Below are 23,037 nucleotides of genomic sequence, written 5' to 3' on the forward strand. Positions count from 1 at the left end.
CAGACCATAGTTAGCACTGTGTCACAGCAAACCATAGCATTTCTCTTAGCATTTCTCTATATATTTTAGCATTGGCATTTAGCATCATAGCATTTCACCCTCATTCTCACCTGCTTAATGGCGGGCTCCCTTCTTGGCTCTCTTTGTCTTGCCTTTGCAGCGGCTGAAGACATTGCTGTCTCTGATCTGCTTGCCTCTCTGGGTGGAGGGCGAGGAGCACACGGCGTCAGGTCGCTGTCGGCTCATATCCATCCATCTGTAGCAGAGGAGAGAGAAGTTGAAGGAGGCATTACCGGTAGCGTTATGGAGTTTTGGCTTAAACTAGCGAGCTAACAAGCTAACAAGCTAACAGCCAAAACCTTGTCTTGCAAACACCAACACCAGCACAGTTGCACAGCGCTGACAAAAGCTAGCTAGTTTGCTAACTAATTTATTTCGGCGATATATTTGGTGATTTTGTTATAATTTCCCTTTTTTTGGTTGTTTCATTTTCATGGGGTTTCATGCACACAACCACAGAACTTTCCCAGCGGTAGCTAACTACCTGTAAAAACAGGCCTTAAAGTAACACTATGTAACAATGCTACCTTAAAATAATTGTGCCGCTACAATTACTTTTAATATAGAGAATGGCCTCTCCGCCATTGCCATCAGGGGTCTGTAGGGAAATTACTGCGGTTTGTAGGATTTCTGGATCCGCCCGGTCCTTTGTGTCTGCGCATGTGCAAATAGGATCGAGTAGCGATTTCGATTCAGAGCTAGCCATCTTTCTGCTGGATTAGTAAGTAGTTTATTTGCTGTCCTGCTTTGTCTTGTCTTGCACTTGCTTGATGTTTGACTGTGTTAGCAAAGTTGTTGACTCGCTAGTTTGTCATAAATGAGGAAAGCTAATTTCAACAGGTTTCGCCACTAGGGGAGCTCCAAGCCAAAAACTCCTTAGTGCTGCTTTAAAGAATGTCGAAACCCTACATTGTGTCACAAAAAACATCAATTTAAAATATGAATGTTAAGACGCACTTAAGGCTGGGTGTCAAGAGAATGCATCCTGAGGATATCAGTACAAGCCCCCAGAGAGAAACAAGGCTATATCTGAGACCCAGATGGTCTGTGATGCATGGCATTGTTCTGTGGTGCTTACACAGCAAATATTATTATTATTATATTATTAATATTATTATTAATTCTTGCCATAAAAGGAAACCAAGGACCCAGGGGGGAGAGCCCATGGCATGTTTTGAGAATGTTTACAGCTGGTGTGGACTGCGGTCCTCGCACAGCTTGTTGAGTTGACAAAGCCTCTGTTAAGCTTACTTCAGACTTGTAGGAAGTCTGTGGAGAAGCTGAGGCCTGTTTGAGAACTTTTAGAACTGGTGAACCGGTGCAAGTGGGAGACCTGTGGTCCTTGCACTGGTCTGTCAAGCTTACTGAAGCCCGAAACCTGTGGTCTGATGGGATGCTTTGATTAGAGCAGGTCAGGTTCTTTGGACCTTCCTTAGGTCAGTGAACTTTTGGAAGCCTATGCGGAACCTATGAGTATCGGTTCTTTGGTGCTTACTTAGGTCAGTGAACTTTTGAAAGCTTAAACCAGACTTATGGAAGCTTATGAAGAACCTACATTGAATTACTTGTTGAATGACTGAGTTGAACTACTCTCAGAAGAAGCTCTCTCTGACTGCTTCTGAGAAGTTCTGCCCTGCTTCTTGCTGGGGAGAGTGTGAGGCCCGTGGTCCTTACTTGCGCAGGTTGGTGAGCTGGCAGGTGCAGGACCAGAGGTTGTTGGCCAGGGTGAGGTTGGTGATGGTGGACAGCTCCAGGCTGCTGGGGAGGCTCTTGAGCTTGTTGTTGTCCAGGTGCAAAGACTTCAGTGCCGTCACCCCACCGAAAGCACCGTCGGCAAACTACAAGAGAACGAATGGGACAGAGAGATCTCTTTCATTAGTTAATGATCATATTGTAATATTGAGAGATCTCTTTCATTAGTTAATGATCATATTGTAATATTGAGAGATCTCTTTCATTAGTTAATGATCATATTGTAATATTGAGAGATCTCTTTCATTAGTTAATGATCATATTGTAATATTGAGAGATCTCTTTCATTAGTAAATGATCATATTGTAATATTGAGAGATCTCTTTCATTAGTAAATTGTGCGCTCTCATACATTATTTGTTCTCATTCCTTTGCCATATAGTATTCACTTAATGTAATCGCTACATAACATGTCCTACCATGACTGAAATATGGGAGAGCATTTCCAGAAAACCTTTAGCAACCAATTATGTGTCTTCACTCCTTTGGTGTGTCAACTTCAACATGCATGTAATGCCGCAGGCGTCTTGTTCTATTTTGACTGAATATAGAAATGGGATATGTTTCCAGAAACCTTCGTCATGAATCCTAGGACTTTGACCATCCTTCAAAGCACCTTGCAGTTGTCTCATTATTGTTAATAATTCATATTATTATCTCTATTAGTGGACCCATAGGCATTCCCCATTTGTCTCTTTATCTCTCTCTCTCTCTATCTCTCTCTATCTCTCTCTCTCTCTCTCTCTTTCCCCTCTCTCTCTCTCTCACACACATACACACACGCTCCCTTCCTCTCTCTGTCTTTCTCTGGATGAAGCACATAGAGCTTGTTGATGATCTGCACGATGTAGAATTTCTCCTGTGTTTGCGGTCAGACTGCGCCCTCGGTCTCTGGCTGTGGATGCGTTCAGACTGCGCCCTCGGTCTCTGTCGGCTGTTGGCTGTGGATGCGTTTGCTCGGACGGGTCGAGCTTCCCTCTCAGATGAAAGCCCTCTCTCATGCGCAAATCTGTGTGCCAGGTGGCTTATGTAAGCCTGGCTAACCCCTTCCAACACACACAGACAGACACACACACACACACACACACACACACACACACACACACACACAGACACACACAGACACACACAGACACACACAGACATACCCATACACACAGACATACACATACACACACACACAGAAAAACAGACACACACACACACAGACACACAGACACACTCAGACATACCCATACACACAGACATACACATACACACACACACACACACACACACACACACACACACACACACAGAAAAACAGACACACACACACACACACACACACACACACACGCACACACACACACACATACACACAGTCTAAAAACTTCTCAGAGCCTGTTAAAAACTTCACTGAGGTGCAAGATGAACTTGTCTCTTGCTGGAGCTGAGTTTGTTACAGGAAGTGGGAAGTCTCTGGGCATGTGAAAAGTGTGTGTGTGTGTGTGTGTACGAGAGTGAGCACACTCATCAGTGTGTGTGTTTTTGTATGTGTTACATAACTCTGAGAGAGATGAGCTTTATTGAGGCATCTTTTTGGAAATTTCCACTGCCCAGCGTCAGACTTCAGTCAGGGCGGAGGGGTTTGGTAATCTGAGGCTCGGCAAGATGGCCGCCTTCCAACGTGCAGACACTGGTTTGTTCTCTCTCTCTCTTTCCCTCTTCTCTCTCTCTCTCTCTCTCTCTCTCTCTCTCTCTCTCTCCCCCCTCTCTCTTTCCATCTCTCTCTCGTCTGCCCCGCCGATACTACCCCCGCCCCTTCACCCCCTCGCCCTCCAGAAACGTCCCGAAATGTCAGAAAGGGCCCGATTGTCCATTGACGCAGGGGCAAAGGCAAACTAAAAATACCCCCTCTTCGGGGGTATCGGAACACCGCCCCACTGTTTACCGGTCTCCTAACCCTCGCTGACCTGTTTACCAGATGCCCCCACGGGGCAGAAGAGAAAACAGGGATCTCAAAATAACACCTGTGTCATAATTAGACCAGGACATGCTTGAACGCGGGCCAGCAAACAAAAACACGCTAAAAATACCCAACATGCACTGGAAAAAAAGGGGGCTTATTTTTTTTAAGATGATACCGGCTCCCTTCTCTGGCTACTTTTCCCCGAGATTCATGACCTGCTGCTCCAAAGACACAACACACACATACACACACAGAAACAAACACACATACATCCACACACACACATACACACACACACACACACACACACACACACACACACAGATGGTTTATTGAGGAGAGAAGAGGATGAGGCCAGACCGCTGTAGGCCTTGAGGACTACTACCTCTGATGGTTGACCATGACCATTGACATCAGTCAGAACCCCTCACACCCCCTTCTGTCTCCTCCTACCGGCTCTCTTTGTGGGAAGCCACCGCAGCCATCAGGGGCCACAGAAGAGCTCAGAAGGGCCAATCATGGCCAGCGACCATGCTTCCGGCACCGCAAACCCCTCTCTCGCTCTCTCTCCTTCTCTGTCTCTCTCTCTCTCTCTACCCTTCTCTGCATCTCTCTCTTCTTTTCTGTATCTCTCTCTCTCTCCTCTTCTCTGTATCTCTCTCTCTCTCTCTCCTTCGCTGTATCCTCTCTCTCTCTCCTCTTCTCTGTATCTCTTTCTCTCTCTCTCTCTCTCTCTCTCTCTCCTCTTCTCTGTATATCTCTCTCTCTCACTCTGTCTATCTCTCACTCTCTCTCCACCTCGCCTGCTCTCTCTCAAGACCAAACACTGTAAACTTTGAAACTGATAGTTGAGTATCATTCGTATGTGGCTGGTCATGTTGTATTAACTCTGGAGAAATCTCTCCCTCTCCCACCCTCATATGCCAAATACTGTAACCTGTCAAATGGTTGCTGAAGCAAACTATATTCTTCCTTTCCACTCTTTTGTTTGTTTGTTTGTTTGAAAAGTGCAGAACAGGATCCCCCCCGCGCCCTTCCAGAGCATCAAATAAGGTCACATGATGTTAACATGCGTGTCAGCCGCATCCGTGGCGACCGTAGCTCTCCCCTCTCTTCTCTCTCTCTCTCTCTCTCTCTCTCTCTCGCTCGCTCCTCTCTTGCTCTCTCCGCCAGCTTCCTGAGTGGCTTGAACTCACGCCTGATCCACAGCTGCTGCTGCTGTCCAAATGTGTGGAGACTTACTCCCCTGTGGGTGCCTTGTGCTGGCGCATAATCTCAGCCATGGCCTTCAGTATACCTCTCAGTCTAAGTGGGGATCTTGTCATTTAGACAGAAGGAAAGAAACAAAGAAAGAGAGAGAGAGAGAGAGAGAGAGAGAGAGAGAGAGAGAAAAGACTGAGATAGAGAGATTGAGACAAAGACAGAGGTAGAAACAAACTGCGAGATAGACATGGAGGTAAAGAAAGAGGGAGAGAAAGAGAGAAAGACAGAGAGGGAGACACTGAGAAAGAGATGGAGGGATAGAAAAAGAGAATGAGACAGTGAGAGGGTGTGACTGAGAGGGAGGTAAAGACAGGAAAAAGGTTGATAAACAAGGAGGCAAAGAGAGAGGGGGAAGAGAGAAGGGGAAGAGAGAGGGGGAAGACTGGGGGGGGGGGGCATTTTGCCACACATGTGCAGTTCTCCTGGTGCCTCTCCTGAGTGAGCAGAGTCTGGTTCACACACACACACACACACACACACGCTCATGGTGCCTCTCCTGAGTGAGCAGAGTCTGGTTTACACACACACACACACACACACACACACACACACACACACACACACACGCTCATGGTGCCTCTCCTGAGTGAGCAGAGTCTGGTTTACACACACACACACACACACACACGCGCGCGCGCGCTCTCATGGTGCCTCTTCTGAGTGACACACACGGATCTCATTAGACTCCCACCAGTGTGACTGGCAGCAGAAGAACACATTTAGCACATTTAGCCTACTGTACGACACACACACACACACACACACACACACACACACACACACACACACACACGCGTGTGCAGAAGAACACATTTAGCCACTTAGGCTGTGGGAACACTCAGCCGGCCAGCCTAGCCTTGGCACTGAGATTTATCACCAGTAAAACATCCTAAACCACACCAATGCTTACCCACACGTCAGTCACACAAGTACTGTTAAACCCGCGTTTGTATATCATGTTAAATCACAGGCCCTCAGTACACTCTCAATAAGACCTAGTTGTGTGGCCGTAGAATTGTTGTCAATTTCAATTCCTGAGTTTTTAATCTAGGTGTTGGATTACTCCCGTGCTTTATTGAGAGGCCATAATGGAATAGTATACTCCGATTTTTTCTGTTGACTCCTGCAAGCCCGTAACCAAAACAAACACCGGGACCCATCTGACCCAGGGTATCCAGAATGTTCTGTCCAGTCTCGTCCAGAGTAAATAGTTCATTCACTAGATAAATAACTCACTGTGCCCCTTATGAAACATAGAAAATCCACTCCAATCCAAAAATCACACTGTTGGCTTTTTTTTAAAAGCCTGCGTTAAGTTATATGAGTTTTAGAGTTACTTCCTGCACATTCACAACTGGCATCCCCCCTGTATGATAATGATGTGTGTTTCCATGTACACATATATTATTTCAGGAATCAGAATATGTCCTCAGTGATTTAGATTTTTAAGATTTTGTCTTTGCTGTCAATTTAGTCATACAGTCACCTTGTATTTCATTCTCCTGGCCTTCAAACTCATCTCAATGCATTAAAACCAGCAATACCCACAGACACAGACACAGACACAGACACAGACACAGACACAGACACAGACACAGACACAGACACAGACACAGACACAGACACAGACACAGACACAGACACAGACACAGACACAGACACAGACACAGACACAGACACAGACACAGACACAGACACAGACACACCCTCACCTTCTGCAGCCCCATGTTGTCCAGGTGCAGCTTCTCCATGTAGCGTCCGAAGCTCCTGAAGGCATTGTCTGGGAGGAACGTGAGGGGGTTCTTGGAGAGCGTGAGCTCCTCCACCACCCTCAGCTTGCTCATGGCCGCCAGCGGGTACGTGCTCAGCTTGTTCCGGTCCAGGTGCAGGATGGCCAGGTTCTCCACCTCGTCCAGCGAGCCGGGCTGCACGGCGGCGATCTCGTTGCCGCTCAGGTGCAGCCAGCGCAGGTCCTTGGCGCCGGCAAACACGCCGGTCGGCAGCTCGCGGATCTGGTTGTCGTTGAGCTGCAGGATGAAGAGGTTGATCATGGGCGCGAAGACGCCCTTGGTCACGCCGCTGATGCGGTTGCCGTCCAGGTAGAGATAGGTGAGCTCGCCCAGGTCGTCGAAGGCGCCCTGCCGGATGGCGGTGATCTCGTTGTCCGACAGGTAGAGGTAGATGAGCTTCTTGAGCCCCTTGAAGGCCTGGCCGGCGACCTCCTGGATCTTGCAGTGCTGCAGGTGCAGCGAGATGAGGCCCTTCATGTCGGCGAAGCTGGCGGTGGCCAGAGAGCCCAGCGGGTTGCGCTGGAGGTTGAGCAGGCGCGTGGTCTCGGACACCTGCGGGATCTTCTTCAGGCCCACGTTGTCGCAGATGACGTGCTGCAGGTCGCCGTGGCAATGGCACAGGCCCGGGCACTGGCTGGGCGCGGCGCGGGCCGTGGGCGCCAGGGCCTGGAGCACCAGGAGCGCCACGGCGAATGCCAACCTCACACACAGCATGACGATAGACGCGTGTGTGTGTGTGTGTGTTCTCTGCTTGGAGTGGCCTAGCCTACCTTATCTCTTCTTCTGGTGCCTGACCGCTGATGGTCAGAATGCTTGCTTCAACGACGTAGAGCAAGACGGTTAGTTGAGGTCTGCAGAGAGAATCTTTGGTGTTAACGGAGGATAGGAGAGAGAGAATGAGAGAGAGAGAGAGGAGGATTGAGGTGCTGGAGTTTCAGCTCTGAAAAATGGGAAAGAGGCTTCAAGACGTTCGAGTGCAATAGAGAGCGTGAGGGAGGGTGTGTGTGTGTGTGAGTGTGAGAATAAATGAGTGAGTGAGGAAGAGAGGGAGCAAAAAAAAACGATTAACTTCAGACTTTTTGAAGGGACAACACGGCAGTGAGGGGAGAGTAACACTATTTATACCGATCGCTCTTTCTGGGGGAGGACTGCAGGGATAAGGGTTTTTTCTCTTTTTTTCTCTCCCCTCTCCTCCTTGTCCCCTCCCTGAGTTCAGGGCAAGCCAGGGTGTTACGTGGAGAGAGGGAGAGAGGGAGAGAGGGAGAGAGGGAGGGAGAGAGGGAGGGAGGGAGAGAGAGAGAGAGAGAGAGAGAGGGCTGTGAGAGGAAGTCAAGTGTCTGTGAGAGTTTAACCCTTCTGGAGTACTAGGCGAATGGGTGGGGAGCCCCACACACACACACACAACACACACACACACACACACACACACACACACACTCACACACATTCAAACACACACACACACACACTTAAAAACACACACACACACACACACACACACACACACACACACACACACTGAGGGGGAGACCAAGCCTCGGCAACCATGCTTGTTTACCGTTTACTGACTTCAGCATTCGAGTCTGTGTTATTATGTCTGTCTTCAGGTGGTTAGGAGTGACTTGTCCAAGTTCTATTTTGCAGCCGTGCAAATAGAGGTATGATCCCGTTCTATTTAGGATGTCACCATAGGGATAGAGGTTATGACTGGCTATAAACATTATGAAAATGAGGTGAAAGGTTCTGTAAAGATTCCCAATCAAATGATAGAAATTCACCTTCAATATTTGCAGTTTCCTAAATATATTGCTGTCCTATTTACAGGTATAAGCTTGTATCTCTTTACAGTAAACAGCCTTCCAGGCTCCTAGTCCCCACTCAAGAGTATTTCATGTGCTAGTTAGCATGTCTTTAATTATCTGCTAACTTCCAATGCAGTCATACAGTTGAGGTAAATAGCCATACTGCCATATGTAGGTTTAAATAAAAAAAATAAAAAAAATTCACTTAAGAATTCCAAAAAGGGTGTACATTGAATTATATGATTTGACAGGATGACTGAATTATTTTGAAAGACCTCTCAAAGAAAATATAATGTATATAGATGCATATATTATGTGCTTAGAAACATTCGTGGATTTGGCATTATGAATAGATTCAGCCATATTTGTGTAGGTTTGTTGGCATTCAGATGTATTTTAGAAAGCTTTATTGATTTGGTGGTATTCTGATGTATGTGCTGTAGAAAGATAAATTTGTGCCGTATGGATAGATTCAGCTGCACTGGATGCGTTTAGATAAGATAAACAGGTTGGCCTGTCCCAGCAGTGGAAAGGTTAAGGCGGAGGCTTCGCACCACCCCAGACATTTCTATTGTTTTTCCGCCTGGGGGAGAAGAAAGGAGAAGAAAGGAGAAGAAAGGAGAAGAAAGGTCTGGCTCCTGTGAGACTGGTGTAACACATAATCAAGGCCAGATGGTGTGTGTGTGTCTGTGTGTGTGTGTGTGTGTGTGTGTGTGTGTGTGTGTGTGTGAGTGTGTGTCTGTGTGTGTGTGTGTGTGTGTGTGTGTGTGTGTGTGTGAATGTGTGTCTCTGTGTGTGTGGTGTGTGTGTGTGTGTGTGTGTGTGTGTGAGTGTGTGTCTCTGTGTGTGTGTGTCTGTGTGTGTGCGCGCATCAAGACATAACAATTGGAGAGAAAAAAGCACTCTTGAAAAAAAAATTCTACTTCCCGCAGAGACAGAGAATTTCAAACGAGTGAGGTGCATTCTTCGTATTGAATGTTTCATTTTTCTCCCCTAGCTGTTTGAACTGAACTAGGAGCTGGTCAACAGACAGAGAGGAACAGAGCTGTTTAAACTGAACCAGGAGCTGGTCAACAGACAGAGAGAACTTAACTAGGAGCTGGTCAACAGACAGAGAGAACTGAACCAGGAGCTGGTCAACAGACAGAGAGAACTGAACTAGGAGCTGGTCAACAGACAGAGAGAACTGAACTAGGAGCTGGTCAGTAGACAGAGAGAACTGAACTAGGAGCTGGTCAACAGACAGAGAGAACTGAACTAGGAGCTGGTCAACAGACGGAGAGAACTGAACCAGGAGCTGGTCAACAGACAGAGAGAACTGAACTAGGAGCTGGTCAGTAGACAGAGAGAACTGAACCAGGAGCTGGTCAACAGACAGAGAGAACTGAACCAGGAGCTGGTCAACAGACAGAGAGCAACAGAGCCACGTTCCAGAGAACTGGACGGGACCACAAAAGAACCAGGAGAAGAAAAGGTAGAGGTGAGGGGAATGGAGAAGAAGAGGGAAAAAGAGAGTGGAAGATATAATTAAAGAGAGAAGAGAAGAGGGGAGAGGAGAGGAAGAAAGAGACGAGGCATTGTGAGTGACCACAAAAAGTAGTGTTTGGTTTAAAGGAAGAGAAGGAACGGGTAGAAAAGAAAAGAGAGACGAGCAGTGAGGTTTAGCGAAGAGGGAGAAAAGAGACGGGGAATGACCACAAAAGTTTAACGAGAATGGAGGAGGAAGAGGACGAGGACGGAGGGCAAGCACAAAATTTAAGTTTGATGAAAGTGAAAGAGTGGCGGCACGGAAGACTAGAGAAGAGGAGAAAATGAGTGTCGGGGTTACAGATGAAAGAAGAGGAGGGAGGAAAAGAAAAGAAAAGAAACAGACTGACTGGAGAAGATGACTTTCACTTTGTCCCCAGGACACACTGGCACATCTCCTGATACACCTTGGCCTCAGCTGTGTGTGTTTACAGTCAGTGGACACACACACACACACACACACACACACACACACACACACATTCTCTCTCGCTCGCTCCGTCCCTGTCTCTTTTTTTCTTTATCGCTCTCTCTCTCTCTCCTTCCCTGTCTCTTTTTTTTCTTTCTCTCTCTCTCTTTTTTCTCTCTGTCAGGATAGGTGGAATCTAGTGTTTGCTCAACATATCTAGCGCTTCTTTGGGAAAGTGGGCTGTATTCCTGTGATACCCTTCAGGTGGGCTGTGTTCCTGTGATACCCTTCAGGTGGGCTGTGTTGATACTGACGCACAGTCACAGGCCGAGGAATTGAACAATCCAGACAAGACCAGTTTCATTTTATTAATTTCATTTGGATTCGTAGTTATTATACTGACGCACTGTCACAGGCAAGAGCCCGGCAGGCAGGGACCTTTCAAATATCTCCATAGTGTTCATGCCTCGTTTCAGTGGTACACAGATTTGGATTCGTAGTTGTGATGTGAGTATTGTTGCGCAATGAAGGCCCTTTTGAAAGCTGCTTCTGATTTCATAAAACCTTGGAGCTACAAGCCATTGACAGTATTTTTAGCTGAGCAAATGTCTGAAAGAAAGACACCTTTTATTCCACAGCTGGTGTTTCCCTTGAGCCCTTCGCTGTCACGCAGGTCCTGATCTTTTACAGGTGGGGAGGCTGCTCTTGCTTCCAGGAGGAGGTGTCTGGCTCATGACACCAGTTACTATAAGAGTCTGTTTTTCCTATTGTGTAGCCAAGGTGTGTGTGTGTGTGTGTGTGTGTGTGTGTGTGTGTGTGTGTGTGTGTGTGTGTGCGTGTGCGTGTGTGTGTGAGTATGCGTGTGTGTATTTCGGGCCAGAGGACAGGTGTGCCAGTTCTCAGGTGTGTTCCACATCTCTCACCGTCCTCCCAGGCCAGGTTCCCCCTAGAACCGGCTGAGTCAGCCGCCCCCTTCCCGTGAGAGGAACTCGGGGAGAGAACCAGCAGGCAGAGGGGCCTGGATGAACTGCAGGGCCGCGTGAATAAGCCTCTTCTTTCCCTACCTCCCTGCGTTTACACGTGGAAAAGTCCACTTCTACGAGGGCAGAAGTACTGCCATGTGCCTCACCTGTCAACTGATTTTGGTTGGTTTCTTGTTTGCATTTCCCGTTTGTTAATTCCTCCCTTTATTTGTGTGTGTGGACAGATTGGCTACGGCACCACGGAGAACAGCCCGGTGACCTTCGTTGGCTTCTCCATCGACAGCATGGAGAGAAGGACCGAGACGGTGGGCTGCATCGCCCCTCACACTGAGGTACTTTGCACTCTCTTCTCTCTCTCTTTCTCTACCTCTCAATCTCTCTCTCCCTCTCAATCTCACTCTCCTCCCTCTCTCTCTTTCTCTCTCTCTCTCTTTCTTTCTTTCTTTCTCTCTCTCTCCCTCTCAATCTATCTCTCTCTCTTTCTTTCTCTCTCTCTCAATCTCCCCCCTCTCTCTCTCTCCCACTCTGTCTCTCTCTCTCTCCCTCTCAATCTATCTCTCTCTCTCAATATCTCTCTCTCTTTCTTTCTCTCTCTCTCAATCTCCCCCCTCTCTCTCTCTCCCACTCTCCCCTCTCTGTCTCTCTCTCTCCCTCTTTTTTTTTAATGTACATGTATTCATATAGCAGATCTTTATTCAGAGAGACTTGCAGTACAATACCTATATACACTTCATGTATGTTCCTTGTGTATCAAACCTATGATTTTGAGGTTGGTAGCATCTTACTCATTCATTTTAAATGTTCCAAACAGTGTCAGTCAAGACAGTGTATAAAATGTCATACCACACAAAATGAAGAATGAACTTGAAATGCCTTTTGGCCTACATGGGAGTTGAATATGGACTAGCCTTGACAAGGCCTAGTTATATATCATACACCGGCTCTCAAAATGACACATTGGGTGCCAGTCTTGCCTTATTCAGGCGTGATTTATGACCCCCTGGCTCTGCTCCTAGGTTCCTCCAGCCTACAATCTGGAGTGAGTCTGTGGACATTCAATGCCAAGGTGATAAGTTCGCACTCAGTAAATCCAACACAAGACTAGAGTGTTTTTCAAAGACTTTTGGTGCACAAGGTGTGTATGATTTGGCCAGCGCAGTTTGGTGTTATGCCTTCATCAGTGTTTCCATGGCATAATGTCAAAACATCTATGCTGAACTGTGCGCCCCTTAAAGCCTTTGAGAAAGACCGAAGCCTCGTGAGGGATCTATTGGGCATGAGAATTTATGAGCCTTTATGAGACCTTTATGAGCCTTTATGAGACTCTTGGGGAAACGGATAATGGTTAACTCACCACATAATGCAGCCTGTTCCTTAAAGAATCTCAAGGTCAATCTCGAGGTCGAGAAAGTAATGCAGATTCCACATTCAGCTAAGGTGCTATTAGCATCAGTATCATATGTTTGATGCTCACGGATCACACATACTGTACTCACTAACACTATGAGTAGCTTTGGACAAAAGCGTCTGCTAAATGACCAAAGATAAATGTGTCTGGAACGGACGTAAATGTTCAGCTGGACTCCCTGGCCACGCTGAGGTCACATTTTCTTTCTCTCTTTCTTTCCTTTTTCCATGTTCTCTCTTTTTTTTGTTCATATATATGATATCCGTCGCTTTGGATGCAAGCTTAAACACTGACACTGAACCTTAACTGACTTGACGTCCTGCCAAGGCTAAGGTGGTGGACCCGACCTCAAGGCAGCTGGTGCCGCTGGGCAGTCAGGGGGAGCTCATGATCCGGGGGTACTGTGTGATGCTGGAGTACTGGGGAGACCAGGCCAAGACGCAGGAGTGCATCAGCAAAGACGGCTGGTACAAGACAGGGTGAGCACCTCGACAGTAAACAAGTGTCAACAGTAAAATAAATAACGCACCTCGACAGTAAACAAGTGTCAACAGTAAAATAAATAAAGCACCTCGACAGTAAACAAGTGTCAACAGTAAAATAAATATCGCACCTCGACAGTAAACAAGTGTCAACAGTAAAATAAATATCGCACCTCGACAGTAAACAAGTGTCAACAGTAAAATAAATAATGCACCTCGACAGTAAACAAGTGTCAACAGTAAAATAAATAAAGCACCTCGACAGTAAACAAGTGTCAACAGTAAAATAAATAACGCACCTCGACAGTAAACAAGTGTCAACAGTAAAATAAATAACGCACCTCGACAGTAAACAAGTGTCAACAGTAAAATAAATAATGCACCTCGACAGTAAACAAGTGTCAACAGTAAAATAAATAAAGCACCTCGACAGTAAACAAGTGTCAACAGTAAAATAAATAATGCACCTCGACAGTAAACAAGTGTCAACAGTAAAATAAATAAAGCACCTCGACAGTAAACAAGTGTCAACAGTAAAATAAATAACGCACCTCGACAGTAAACAAGTATCAGCAGTAAAATAAATAAAGCACCTCGACAGTAAACAAGTGTCAGCAATAAAATAAATAAAGCACCTCGACAGTAAAGCAAGTGTCAACAGTAAAATAAATAAAGCACCTCGACAGTAAACAAGTATCAGCAGTAAAATAAATAAAGAACCTCAACAGTAAACAAGTATCAACAGTAAAATAAATAACGCACCTCGACAGTGAACAAGTATAAACAGTAAAATAAATAAAGCACCTCAACAGTAAACAAGTATAAACAGTAAAATAAATATCGCACCTCGACAGTAAACAAGTGTCAACAGTAAAATAAATAACGCACCTCGACAGTAAACAAGTATCAGCAATAAAATAAATAAAGCACCTCGACAGTAAACAAGTGTCAACAGTAAAATAAATAAAGCACCTCGACAGTAAACAAGTATCAGCAGTAAAATAAATAAAGCACCTCAACAGTAAACAAGTATCAGCAGTAAAATAAACAAAGCACCTCGACAGTAAAGCAAGTGTCAACCGTAAAATAAATAACGCACCTCGACAGTAAACAAGTATCAGCAGTAAAATAAATAAAGAACCTCAACAGTAAACAAGTATCAACAGTAAAATAAATAACGCACCTCGACAGTGAACAAGTATAAACAGTAAAATAAATAAAGCACCTCAACAGTAAACAAGTATAAACAGTAAAATAAAAAAGGCACCTCAACAGTAAATAAGTATCAACAGTAAACAAGTATCAACAGTAAAATAAATAACGCACCTCGACAGTGAACAAGTATAAACAGTAAAATAAATAACGCACCTCGACAGTAAACAAGTATCAACAGTAAACAAGTATCAACAGTAAAATAAATAACGCACCTCGACAGTAAACAAGTATCAACAGTAAAATAAATAATGCACCTTGACAGTAAACAAGTATAAACAGTAATATAAATAAAGCACCTCGACAGTAAACAAGTATCAACAGTAAAATAAATAAAGCACCTCGACAGTAAACAAGTATCAACAGTAAAATTTAATAAAGCACCTCAACAGTCAAATAAAAAGTATGTCTTAAAGTGGTTGTCATCTTTAAAAAAATGGTTGCCAGGAACAGAACTCAAAATCAGAGGAGGCCTTGATGTAGAGAAACAGGAATCAGACTTTAATATTTGGGGAGATTTGGACTTCATGTGTTCCAAAATAACAAAAGAGAAAGCTAAACATTTTTAATGAGAGCTCATGAAAGAAGCTAATATTCTTACAATGATAATTATAAAATATTTTTCAACCGAGGTGCTTTATTGCTTTACTCCCCCCATCTTTCAAGGTTGATATTTGAAGGTAATAGTAAGTCATATTATGAGCCATTACAAGACATTTGATATATGCACTCTTTAAATTGTAGGTTAGACTTCTAATTTAGATGTCATTACCTCCTCTGAACATAAACCAGTCATTTGTTATTGTCTGACCCCCCCTCCTCTGCCTCCTCTGTGTAGTGACATTGCCTCTATGGATGCCTATGGCTACTGTAAGATCGAGGGGCGCATCAAGGACATGATCATCCGCGGCGGAGAGAACATCTACCCAGCAGAGATTGAGCAGTTCCTGCACACACATCCAAAAGTGCAGGAGGCCCAGGTGAGCCTTTTGTGAATACACAACCCTCAGATGATTTTAATGTGGAATATACAAAAGCTATGGAAATAGCAAAAGATATGCATTATAATATTATACTGATTTTTAGAATGCATAATGAATATTTAATATTGAATTAAAGGGGCTGTATGTAGCATTTCTTGTTTATGCCAGACTTGGCCACTGTAGAGCCCCTTTAGGAATTTAGGAGATATATGACCCTGTCTTTGGACGTTTCCTGATTGTTTAATGCTTGCATATTGTGTTGCAAGAAATAACAATGGCAACAGATGAGTTTACGCAACCACCTCAGCAGCATCCAATGGGTGTGCGTTTACAGGTGATTGGCGTGAAGGATGAGCGAATGGGAGAGGAGATCTGCGCCTGCATCAGGCTGAAAGTGGGCCAGGAGTGCACAGCAGAGGAGATCATAGCCTACTGCAAAGGAAAGGTAAGAGCACAGCGCCCATGTCTGGAAAATGAGACCACACACGCGCACGCATGCACGCACACACCCACACACCCACACACTCACATCTTAGGAAAAAGGCTCTGCATGGCCCACAGTGGGTCTGGAATCTACTGAAAGTAAATCAAGTCAGATTTAATTAACCGATTATAAATTACCCTAAAATTCATCTACAATTGTGTCCTTTTTTATCATTATTGTAAAATTACATACTTTCAAAATGTATATACATGATTTACAGCTCACAGACAGGTAATGCAAATACAGATGACAAAGTACAGTATAGAGTATAGTAGATGCACAGGGCTACAGTGTACATGTATACGGCTACAGTACAGTTTATTCAAAGTAATGAGTCTTTGAAATGATATGTCACGTGTTTGTCCTGTTTCGGGGACTGGATGTTATGTTACAGGAACTGTTTTGGGGACTGGATGTTACAGGAACTGTTTTGGGTACTGGATGTTACAGGAACTGTTTTGGGTACTGGATGTTACAGGAACTGTTTTGCTGTTTGGTGCTCAGTGTATATCCATTATTCCCTCTCTCAGATTTCCCATTTCAAGATTCCACGTTACGTGTTATTTGTTGAGAGTTACCCCCTCACCATCACAGGAAAGGTAAGTGATGAAAAACAGAACAGAGCTCTGTAGTGAAAACAACTCGTCTGGTGTTTCATGTAAAACCTCCATGTCTGAAGATTTCACACTTTTGACCCTTATACATGATCAAACTAAAGTTTTAAAGTAAATAATCTTTATCTTCACATGGCCAAACAAAAACAATACCTTGAATGGCCATCTTATGAAACCAAAATTCAAAATAAATCAACGTTAATTTGTATGAGTCTATTTACATTAAGATAATATCTCAAATGGCCATTTTAAAATGGTTCATCTTGAAAATGTTTTAAATAATGTGCAGTCAAGCACATAATAGCGGTACACTCCCCTCCTCATTTCCTCTAAGGCACAGCTTCTCAGGACCCGTTTGTTTTGGATTAATGAGAACCATCTGTTTACTCCGACTCCATCTTAAATAGCCCTAGACAGCAGACTGGTAAACACCTTACCATTCGGCACGCAATGCCAGCACAAGCGGTTTCCAAAACCAATAACAATGCCATTACATAAACCGCATGTGGCTTTCAGGAGCTATGCTGGTTGCAGGGGCCGTGTGGGACGTCACCCCAGAGCTTAGAAGGGTTTTGTTTTTCTGTTTTCAGTTAAAGTTTCAGTCACCATTTTTGCGTTTTTTTTTTTACTTTTTCCCTCAGATTCAGAAGATCCATCTGAGAGAGTTGACAGAGAAGCAACTGGGGCTTTAGTTCCGGAAAGGAAAATGGCGTCGTGAGACACAACATGGGCCACGACGGGAGAGACCCGCATCAAAGTACTGCACACAGCACATAATGGACATGACCCTGAACGTCCTGGGACAGTGTCAAACAGGCTAGAACAAACACTAAACTCTCACTTTCCCCCAGAGAGAACCCCTTGAACCCTACAGGTGGTAATATTTCAGGTATTAAGGTCAGATTATGATACTGTGAACAGGATTTAAGGTAGGATTATGATACTGTGAAGAGGGTACAGAACACTGCAGTTGTTTGTAAGGCCAAGAGAATTTCAAGAGGAGTCAAGAAAAAGATCATATCGGTCAACTTTTTAGTTCCCAATATTAAATATGTAGAAGTCATTTTGTAAAGGCAAGATTAGTTTCTATTGGAGTCACAAATCACATAGTACAACCTTTTAGTTTCTTTTTAAGTTCTGTCTTGAGTGTTAGGATTGTGGAAACGTTGTAAAACTGTGCCTTCATGTATCTTAATTGCTGCCAAAGTTTTCTGACTTTTCTATTCAACAGATAATGTCAGACTATTTTCTTTGTGTTTCTATACAGAAGATAATGCTAAACGATTTTCTGCAGGTTTTTAAAAAAATACTTTTAAATACTACTTATTTTTTTGAGATGCCATTAAACATGAATTGTACCTCATCAATTCACACCCGTGTCTGTTTTTATTGGAATGCTTAACATAGGACCTTGTCTGATTCTGTGACTGATAGGCCAATCTGTTACCCCACGAGAGTACTTGGATTTTAAGACTTCCTGCTCCTCCTCCTCCTCTTCTTCTTGCTAAAAGTCATGTCTGTTGTTCTTTCCAACAGTTTTCTCACTCTTACATTCTCTCTCTCTCACACAAACACACACACACACACACACAGAGAGAGAGAGAGAGAAACACACACACACAACCTGATTTATATCAGAACTTTATTGCCAGCAACATCTGTTCCGCACTTGCCTCCCAGCAGTGGCATACCCATGCTGGTCTGTACTGTCCAGCGCAGGGCCACCTGCTCCAGGAATCCTTGCCCTGGCCCTCAGCTGCATCAGGGGCCCCAGGAACAGACTGCAGTCGCCTCCGCTGGCCCCTCTGCATGTCTCCAGACCGGTTATGTATGCTGGACGACGTGGACCACAGACTTTATATAATGATGAGCTATATTACTGGGGAATTTCTTTGTGGATTGCTGTGCATATTGAAACCACATGTCAAGCGCCTCTGTCCTGTTTTGGTTTCCCTGTAATACCAGGTAGAAGGAAACAGATGACGATGAGGCCTGGATGTTATGTCACAGGAACATACGGTTCTGCAATATTCTGTCCACGCAACTCCTCTGGGTTCTTCTTCTTCCGTTCCTTACAGTACATCTCGCAGTGGCTAAGAATGCTCAGTTGGCTTGTATCTCAAGGGTTCTATAATAATTTCCTTCTTTGGATACGAAATGTCAATTTAATGTAGTCTAATCCTAAAAAATGTAATGTTTGAAACAAGAGGACAGGTTATTTAGTATTTATTTCTCTTGGGATGATTGTTCAGAGGCTCCTTAAAGAGCGTGCTTCAGTGACAGTTGCTTCCTAAGAGGCTTAGGAAAATGTTGCAGCTGTTCTCAATGATCGCACCCACTACACATTGTGTAGCCATTGAGGGCAAGAGTTATGTGCTCTGACCAACCCAAATCTGAATCGCAGATGCTGTCTCCCCCATGTGTTCCTGTTGGGTATAGCAGCCCAATGGCACATCAGTGTGTACATTCCTAAAGGGAAATTATTTTATATTTACACTAAAACATAACAATGACCAACTACAACAAAAAATAATGTTAAGGGAATATAAATAGGTGAGTTTCAAGCATAATGTCTTGGTCCACATACATGCAGACTGCGTCCCCCATCCAGACAATAACGCATAGTGCATATTCACAACACAGTTCAATGTGCAATTTAACCATATAAATCCTAGGTTAGTCCTTCGGGAGAGGGATCCCAAGCGCGGTTTGGCATTGTACTTGACTCTCCTCTCTAGCCCTCTTCACCTGCTCCTCGGGGCAATAGTCCTCCAAGTACATAGTTGCCAGATTGCGCATGCGGGAATTTTCCGAGAGCGACAGCCGCACCATGCACTGCACCACCGCCGCGTCGGTGGTCTGGCTGCGCGAGTTCGCCGTGGTGAGGTTCATAAGGGTAGTGATGGCGGAGAGGACGGTCTCGTCTCGCCGACTGGAGAGACAGTTCTTCACGAGATCCACGCCACCGCTGCACAGAATCTCATCGCGGGACTCGCGTTCCATGCTCATGTTGCACAAACCTCCTGCACGAGAGACACGGACATTTTGGAATCGGGGTAAAGGTTATAGAGACCATGGCTAATTCCAGGACAGTAGTGATGTGTGGTCTGAGCACATCACTCACAACTAATGTTTGTTATTGTCATGTCTTACAATTACAAACTCAACTGCCACTGTGCTTTGTTTCACGCCTTTGCCCAATGAAAGCAAATGCCATGGTACTGCTGGTTATTCGAATAAAGCAGCGCATAATAGAGGTTAAGACCTTCAATGTCGATACCGAAATTATCCTTCAGTTCTCTAGTCTGTTGATACATACCAATTCCAAACTCCACGAAATTTTCGTTTTCCTCTGTCAACATGTCCAAAAACAGTTCCGTTACTTGCAGCCTCCTCAAATCCCCCATGTTTCGTGGGTCATAGGCAAAGTTTGCCAGGTTGGCCAAAACCTGCTCTTTGGCCTCTACAAAAGAATAAAGCAAAGATAGATAAGTAGTTCAAAACACTGTGTTATCCATCCCCATGATCATGCAAATGATCCCTTACCATCACAATCTGTGTCCTGGAATTCTGTCACAAGATTCTGCAGATACTCAAATCGGTCCGATCCACTATCTTTGCATGCCATCGTTTGCAATTCAGGTGGTCACATTTAATAACACAAAAACTTCTGTACAGGAACAGCCATACACGAATCAACTTCACTTGAGGAGCTAGCCAGTTCATTCAGCTCGTGCGAAAACTCGAAAAACGTTTGACGTCATTCAAAACATCCGGTCCATCTAGAAATATAGTCCTTCGGGCAAAATTATATTGGTTCCGAATGATAAATTATCGTTAATTGTCCTAGTCATGTGTAGGTCCATGGCTTAATACTATATAATATTTATTTGCAACAATATTTTTTTGAAATGCATGCAACGACATGATAAAATAGTGCCAAGGTATTTTGTTTCGTAACGTGTGCTACCGGAAGTGTTGCCTACGTGTTCTGCTGTTTCTACTTCATGTAGTGGAGGTCAGGGGCGGTTTTGAGTCGCTAATGCCAACATAAGTACAGATAGAAGTTTTGTCCCGTGTCCCTATTTTGTACGTCAACTGACAACATGAAGGAGCATCAGTTATCCAGGGCAAAACGTCTCACAAAACCATTTCTCTTTGGAACACTGATCGTGGGACTAGCCACAGCGTTCTTCAATAGGTAGGCATGGGATCCCCTGTCATTTCCACAAATATTTTGCAACAGACTACAGAATTTTGCATTGGAGAAGCTTGGTTTTTTCCCTGTAGTGTTGTTGATATTTTGTGTGATTGATGGGACACAGTTTGTCTAAAATGTTAATTGTGCCTTTCCATTTTTCCTGCTGACTAGACAACTGGCAATGGTTGTAAAGAGCAGATGAAGCTGTTATTGAAATGAGATAAATGTTCAGTGAGAAGCCCAATATTGTTATTGAATGCAGCGAGTTGTGTGTGTGTGTGTGTATATATATATATAATATATATATATATATATATATTTCTGCTAATTCTGCAAACCTACGCTGAACACATACCTCTGGCATGCTTTGCATGAATTCACCAAAAGTGACAGTTGTAAAATGTCTTTGTACGTTTCTCGTCTCCCCACTTTTAGTGTATGGTTAATTGTATTTAAAGTTCAGGGGACCAAAATGATGACGAACGGTGATTTTATAGATATACATGATTATATATATTAAATACATTGGTATGTTCGTTATTTCATGACATGTCATTGTACTACACTTACTCCATTCAGACACCTGTTCTTTGAAGACCTGGCAAACCTCCGAGCTGAAGAGAGGGCTCGTAACAATGCCAAACTTCAGGAAGTGCTGGAGAGAAGATACCGCCAGATGGAGGAGTTAGCTGAGAAAAAGACTGTTGGAGGAAAGGAACACTGAAAAACCAGAGATTATAGTAAAGGACTGCCTCTGGATAGGTTGGGACATTGCTTGAGAGAGTGTCCTTTCAAATAACAAACAAGAGAAACAATATGAAGGTCATTGGGGTTTGACAGCCCTACGTGAATGCATTAGCAGTCTGCCAGCTGTGGTTAATTATAAATGGTGAGGTGATTTGTGTGAGCCTCTTAAACAAATGATATTGTTCCACTGGTAGGAGCCAAGAGTTTATTTTCATCAAAAGAAGAAATGTTTTGTGGCCTTAAATGATGGATCACCTTTGAAGATGGCAAGACACTGACACCCCACCAGCATACAGCACAAGGTCTGCTAGTCCATCTTAAGCAGGAAACATCGTCCCAGATGCGATGCTCCTCAATCCTGAGAAGATGAAGAATAGTAAAAGTCATTCTTTTTGTTGGTTTGTTTGTTTGGCCTTGTGACCTGTGTGGGGAAAGGGACATGGAAATCGCCGAGGTGAAAGGTGAGATGAACGTAAGGGAAGAACAGGATGAAAATGGAGGGAAAGTGCTGCCAATAAACTCACCTGGGTTTAATAAACACACAAAGTAAATAGTACATACTGTGAAGACAATAAAGTTTTGAACTACACAAAGCCGTTTAAAATCTCTCATTAAACATATTCAAGAAAGCGTTTAAATTCATGGGTTGGGTTAAATTTCAGATAAGGGATATCCAAGTCATTTTAAATAGAAACTGTTCACAAGGTCACAGTTTATAGATGTAGGTACACTATGAAGGTTACTGCGTATGTGTGATGAGGCTTTATTGAATATGTCAAATGTGTGATTAGTTCCTGTGGTCAAATGAAACAGCTCACCCACAGAAGTCCAGGACTGTACCGAGGCTCTTAACTCAGAGCTACTCTTCTTCAAATCCAAGTGTGAGGTTCATTTTTTTAATTTTATTTGAAATATTATGAATATTTACAGGGTTCAGAGACTTCAATGTTGTTATTTACAACAACGAAAAAGAGGGGGGGGGGGGGGGTTCTTTTACAAAACCCGATCAGCCAGTGTAGTGATTTTGGCACTGAAGAAGGGCATTGTGCAGGAGGCATGCTGAGTCACAGCATAGTTGGACTCTGGCTGTCAGTGTGATTGTCCAGCAGGGGGCAGTGTTACAGTGTGACTGTCCAGCAGGGGGCAGTGTTACACTAGAGGGGTGACATCGGAGCTGCATGGCTTCAGGTTACACAATGTTAGTATGCAAGTCACATGTGTCACACTCACAAAGTTCAGATAAAAGATTCAGAAAAGTGCAAACAAAGGAGATCAGGAAACAATGGTCAAAATAGCTTTATTATCTCAGAACACTTAAAAGGGATAACTTTGTACACATGCTTAAATAAACCCTAAAATAAATTACAAA

At 44.1% G+C, this 23,037-nt stretch overlaps 4 protein-coding genes and 1 long non-coding RNA gene across 9 annotated transcripts in view; 2 read left to right on the forward strand and 3 right to left on the reverse strand.

Moving 5' to 3' along the window:
- chad (chondroadherin) overlaps positions 1-8,067 on the reverse strand; it is an 11,309-nt gene extending 3,242 nt beyond the window's left edge. The window contains exons 1-3 of the mRNA XM_031560876.2: positions 6,739-8,067; positions 1,735-1,898; positions 111-256 (exon numbers count right to left, since the gene is read on the reverse strand). Coding sequence (XP_031416736.1) covers positions 115-256; positions 1,735-1,898; positions 6,739-7,530 — 1,098 coding nt within the window. The 5' untranslated portion in view covers positions 7,531-8,067 and the 3' untranslated portion in view covers positions 111-114. The remainder of the gene's footprint in view (positions 1-110; positions 257-1,734; positions 1,899-6,738) is intronic.
- The window catches only part of acsf2 (acyl-CoA synthetase family member 2), a 39,768-nt gene extending 21,685 nt beyond the window's left edge, over positions 1-18,083 (forward strand). For all 3 annotated transcript variants that reach the window (XM_031560872.1, XM_042703202.1, XM_031560871.2), the window contains exons 11-16: positions 11,762-11,869; positions 13,273-13,424; positions 15,478-15,619; positions 15,957-16,067; positions 16,637-16,705; positions 17,362-18,083. In XM_031560872.1, coding sequence (XP_031416732.1) covers positions 11,762-11,869; positions 13,273-13,424; positions 15,478-15,619; positions 15,957-16,067; positions 16,637-16,705; positions 17,362-17,412 — 633 coding nt within the window. In that variant the 3' untranslated portion in view covers positions 17,413-18,083. The remainder of the gene's footprint in view (positions 1-11,761; positions 11,870-13,272; positions 13,425-15,477; positions 15,620-15,956; positions 16,068-16,636; positions 16,706-17,361) is intronic.
- Positions 9,419-23,037, reverse strand: part of ndel1a (nudE neurodevelopment protein 1-like 1a) — a 30,958-nt gene continuing 17,339 nt past the window's right edge. For all 3 annotated transcript variants that reach the window (XM_031560880.1, XM_031560879.2, XM_031560877.2), the window contains one exon: positions 9,419-9,451. The gene's annotated coding sequence lies outside the window, so the exon portion shown is untranslated. The remainder of the gene's footprint in view (positions 9,452-23,037) is intronic.
- On the reverse strand, positions 18,346-20,478 carry armc7 (armadillo repeat containing 7). Its single transcript, XM_012819109.3, has 3 exons — positions 20,267-20,478; positions 20,040-20,183; positions 18,346-19,743 (listed from the first exon to the last, which is right to left on the reverse strand). The coding sequence occupies exons 1-3, from the start codon at positions 20,346-20,348 to the stop codon at positions 19,397-19,399; spliced, it is 573 nt and encodes a 190-aa protein (XP_012674563.1). The 5' UTR covers positions 20,349-20,478; the 3' UTR covers positions 18,346-19,396.
- LOC116218637 lies at positions 20,612-22,257 on the forward strand. The gene is made up of 2 exons (XR_004162954.2): positions 20,612-20,921; positions 21,501-22,257. It is a non-coding gene; the product is annotated as an uncharacterized LOC116218637 (long non-coding RNA).

Source organism: Clupea harengus, chromosome 23 (genome assembly GCF_900700415.2).
Source record: "Clupea harengus chromosome 23, Ch_v2.0.2, whole genome shotgun sequence".
NCBI lineage: Eukaryota > Metazoa > Chordata > Actinopteri > Clupeiformes > Clupeidae > Clupea > Clupea harengus.

What these genes read in the sequence shown, in the direction of transcription:
- armc7 (XM_012819109.3), bottom strand. Translation starts at nt 20,348, where the DNA reads ATGGCATGCAAAGATAGTGGATCGGACCGATTTGAGTATCTGCAGAAT. An exon ending in CCAGGACACAGATTGTGATG is followed by an intron (nt 20,184 to 20,266) that starts GTAAGGGATCAT and finishes ATTCTTTTGTAG; the next exon opens with AGGCCAAAGAGCAGGTTTTG. An exon ending in TTTCGTGGAGTTTGGAATTG is followed by an intron (nt 19,744 to 20,039) that starts GTATGTATCAAC and finishes TCTCTCGTGCAG; the next exon opens with GAGGTTTGTGCAACATGAGC.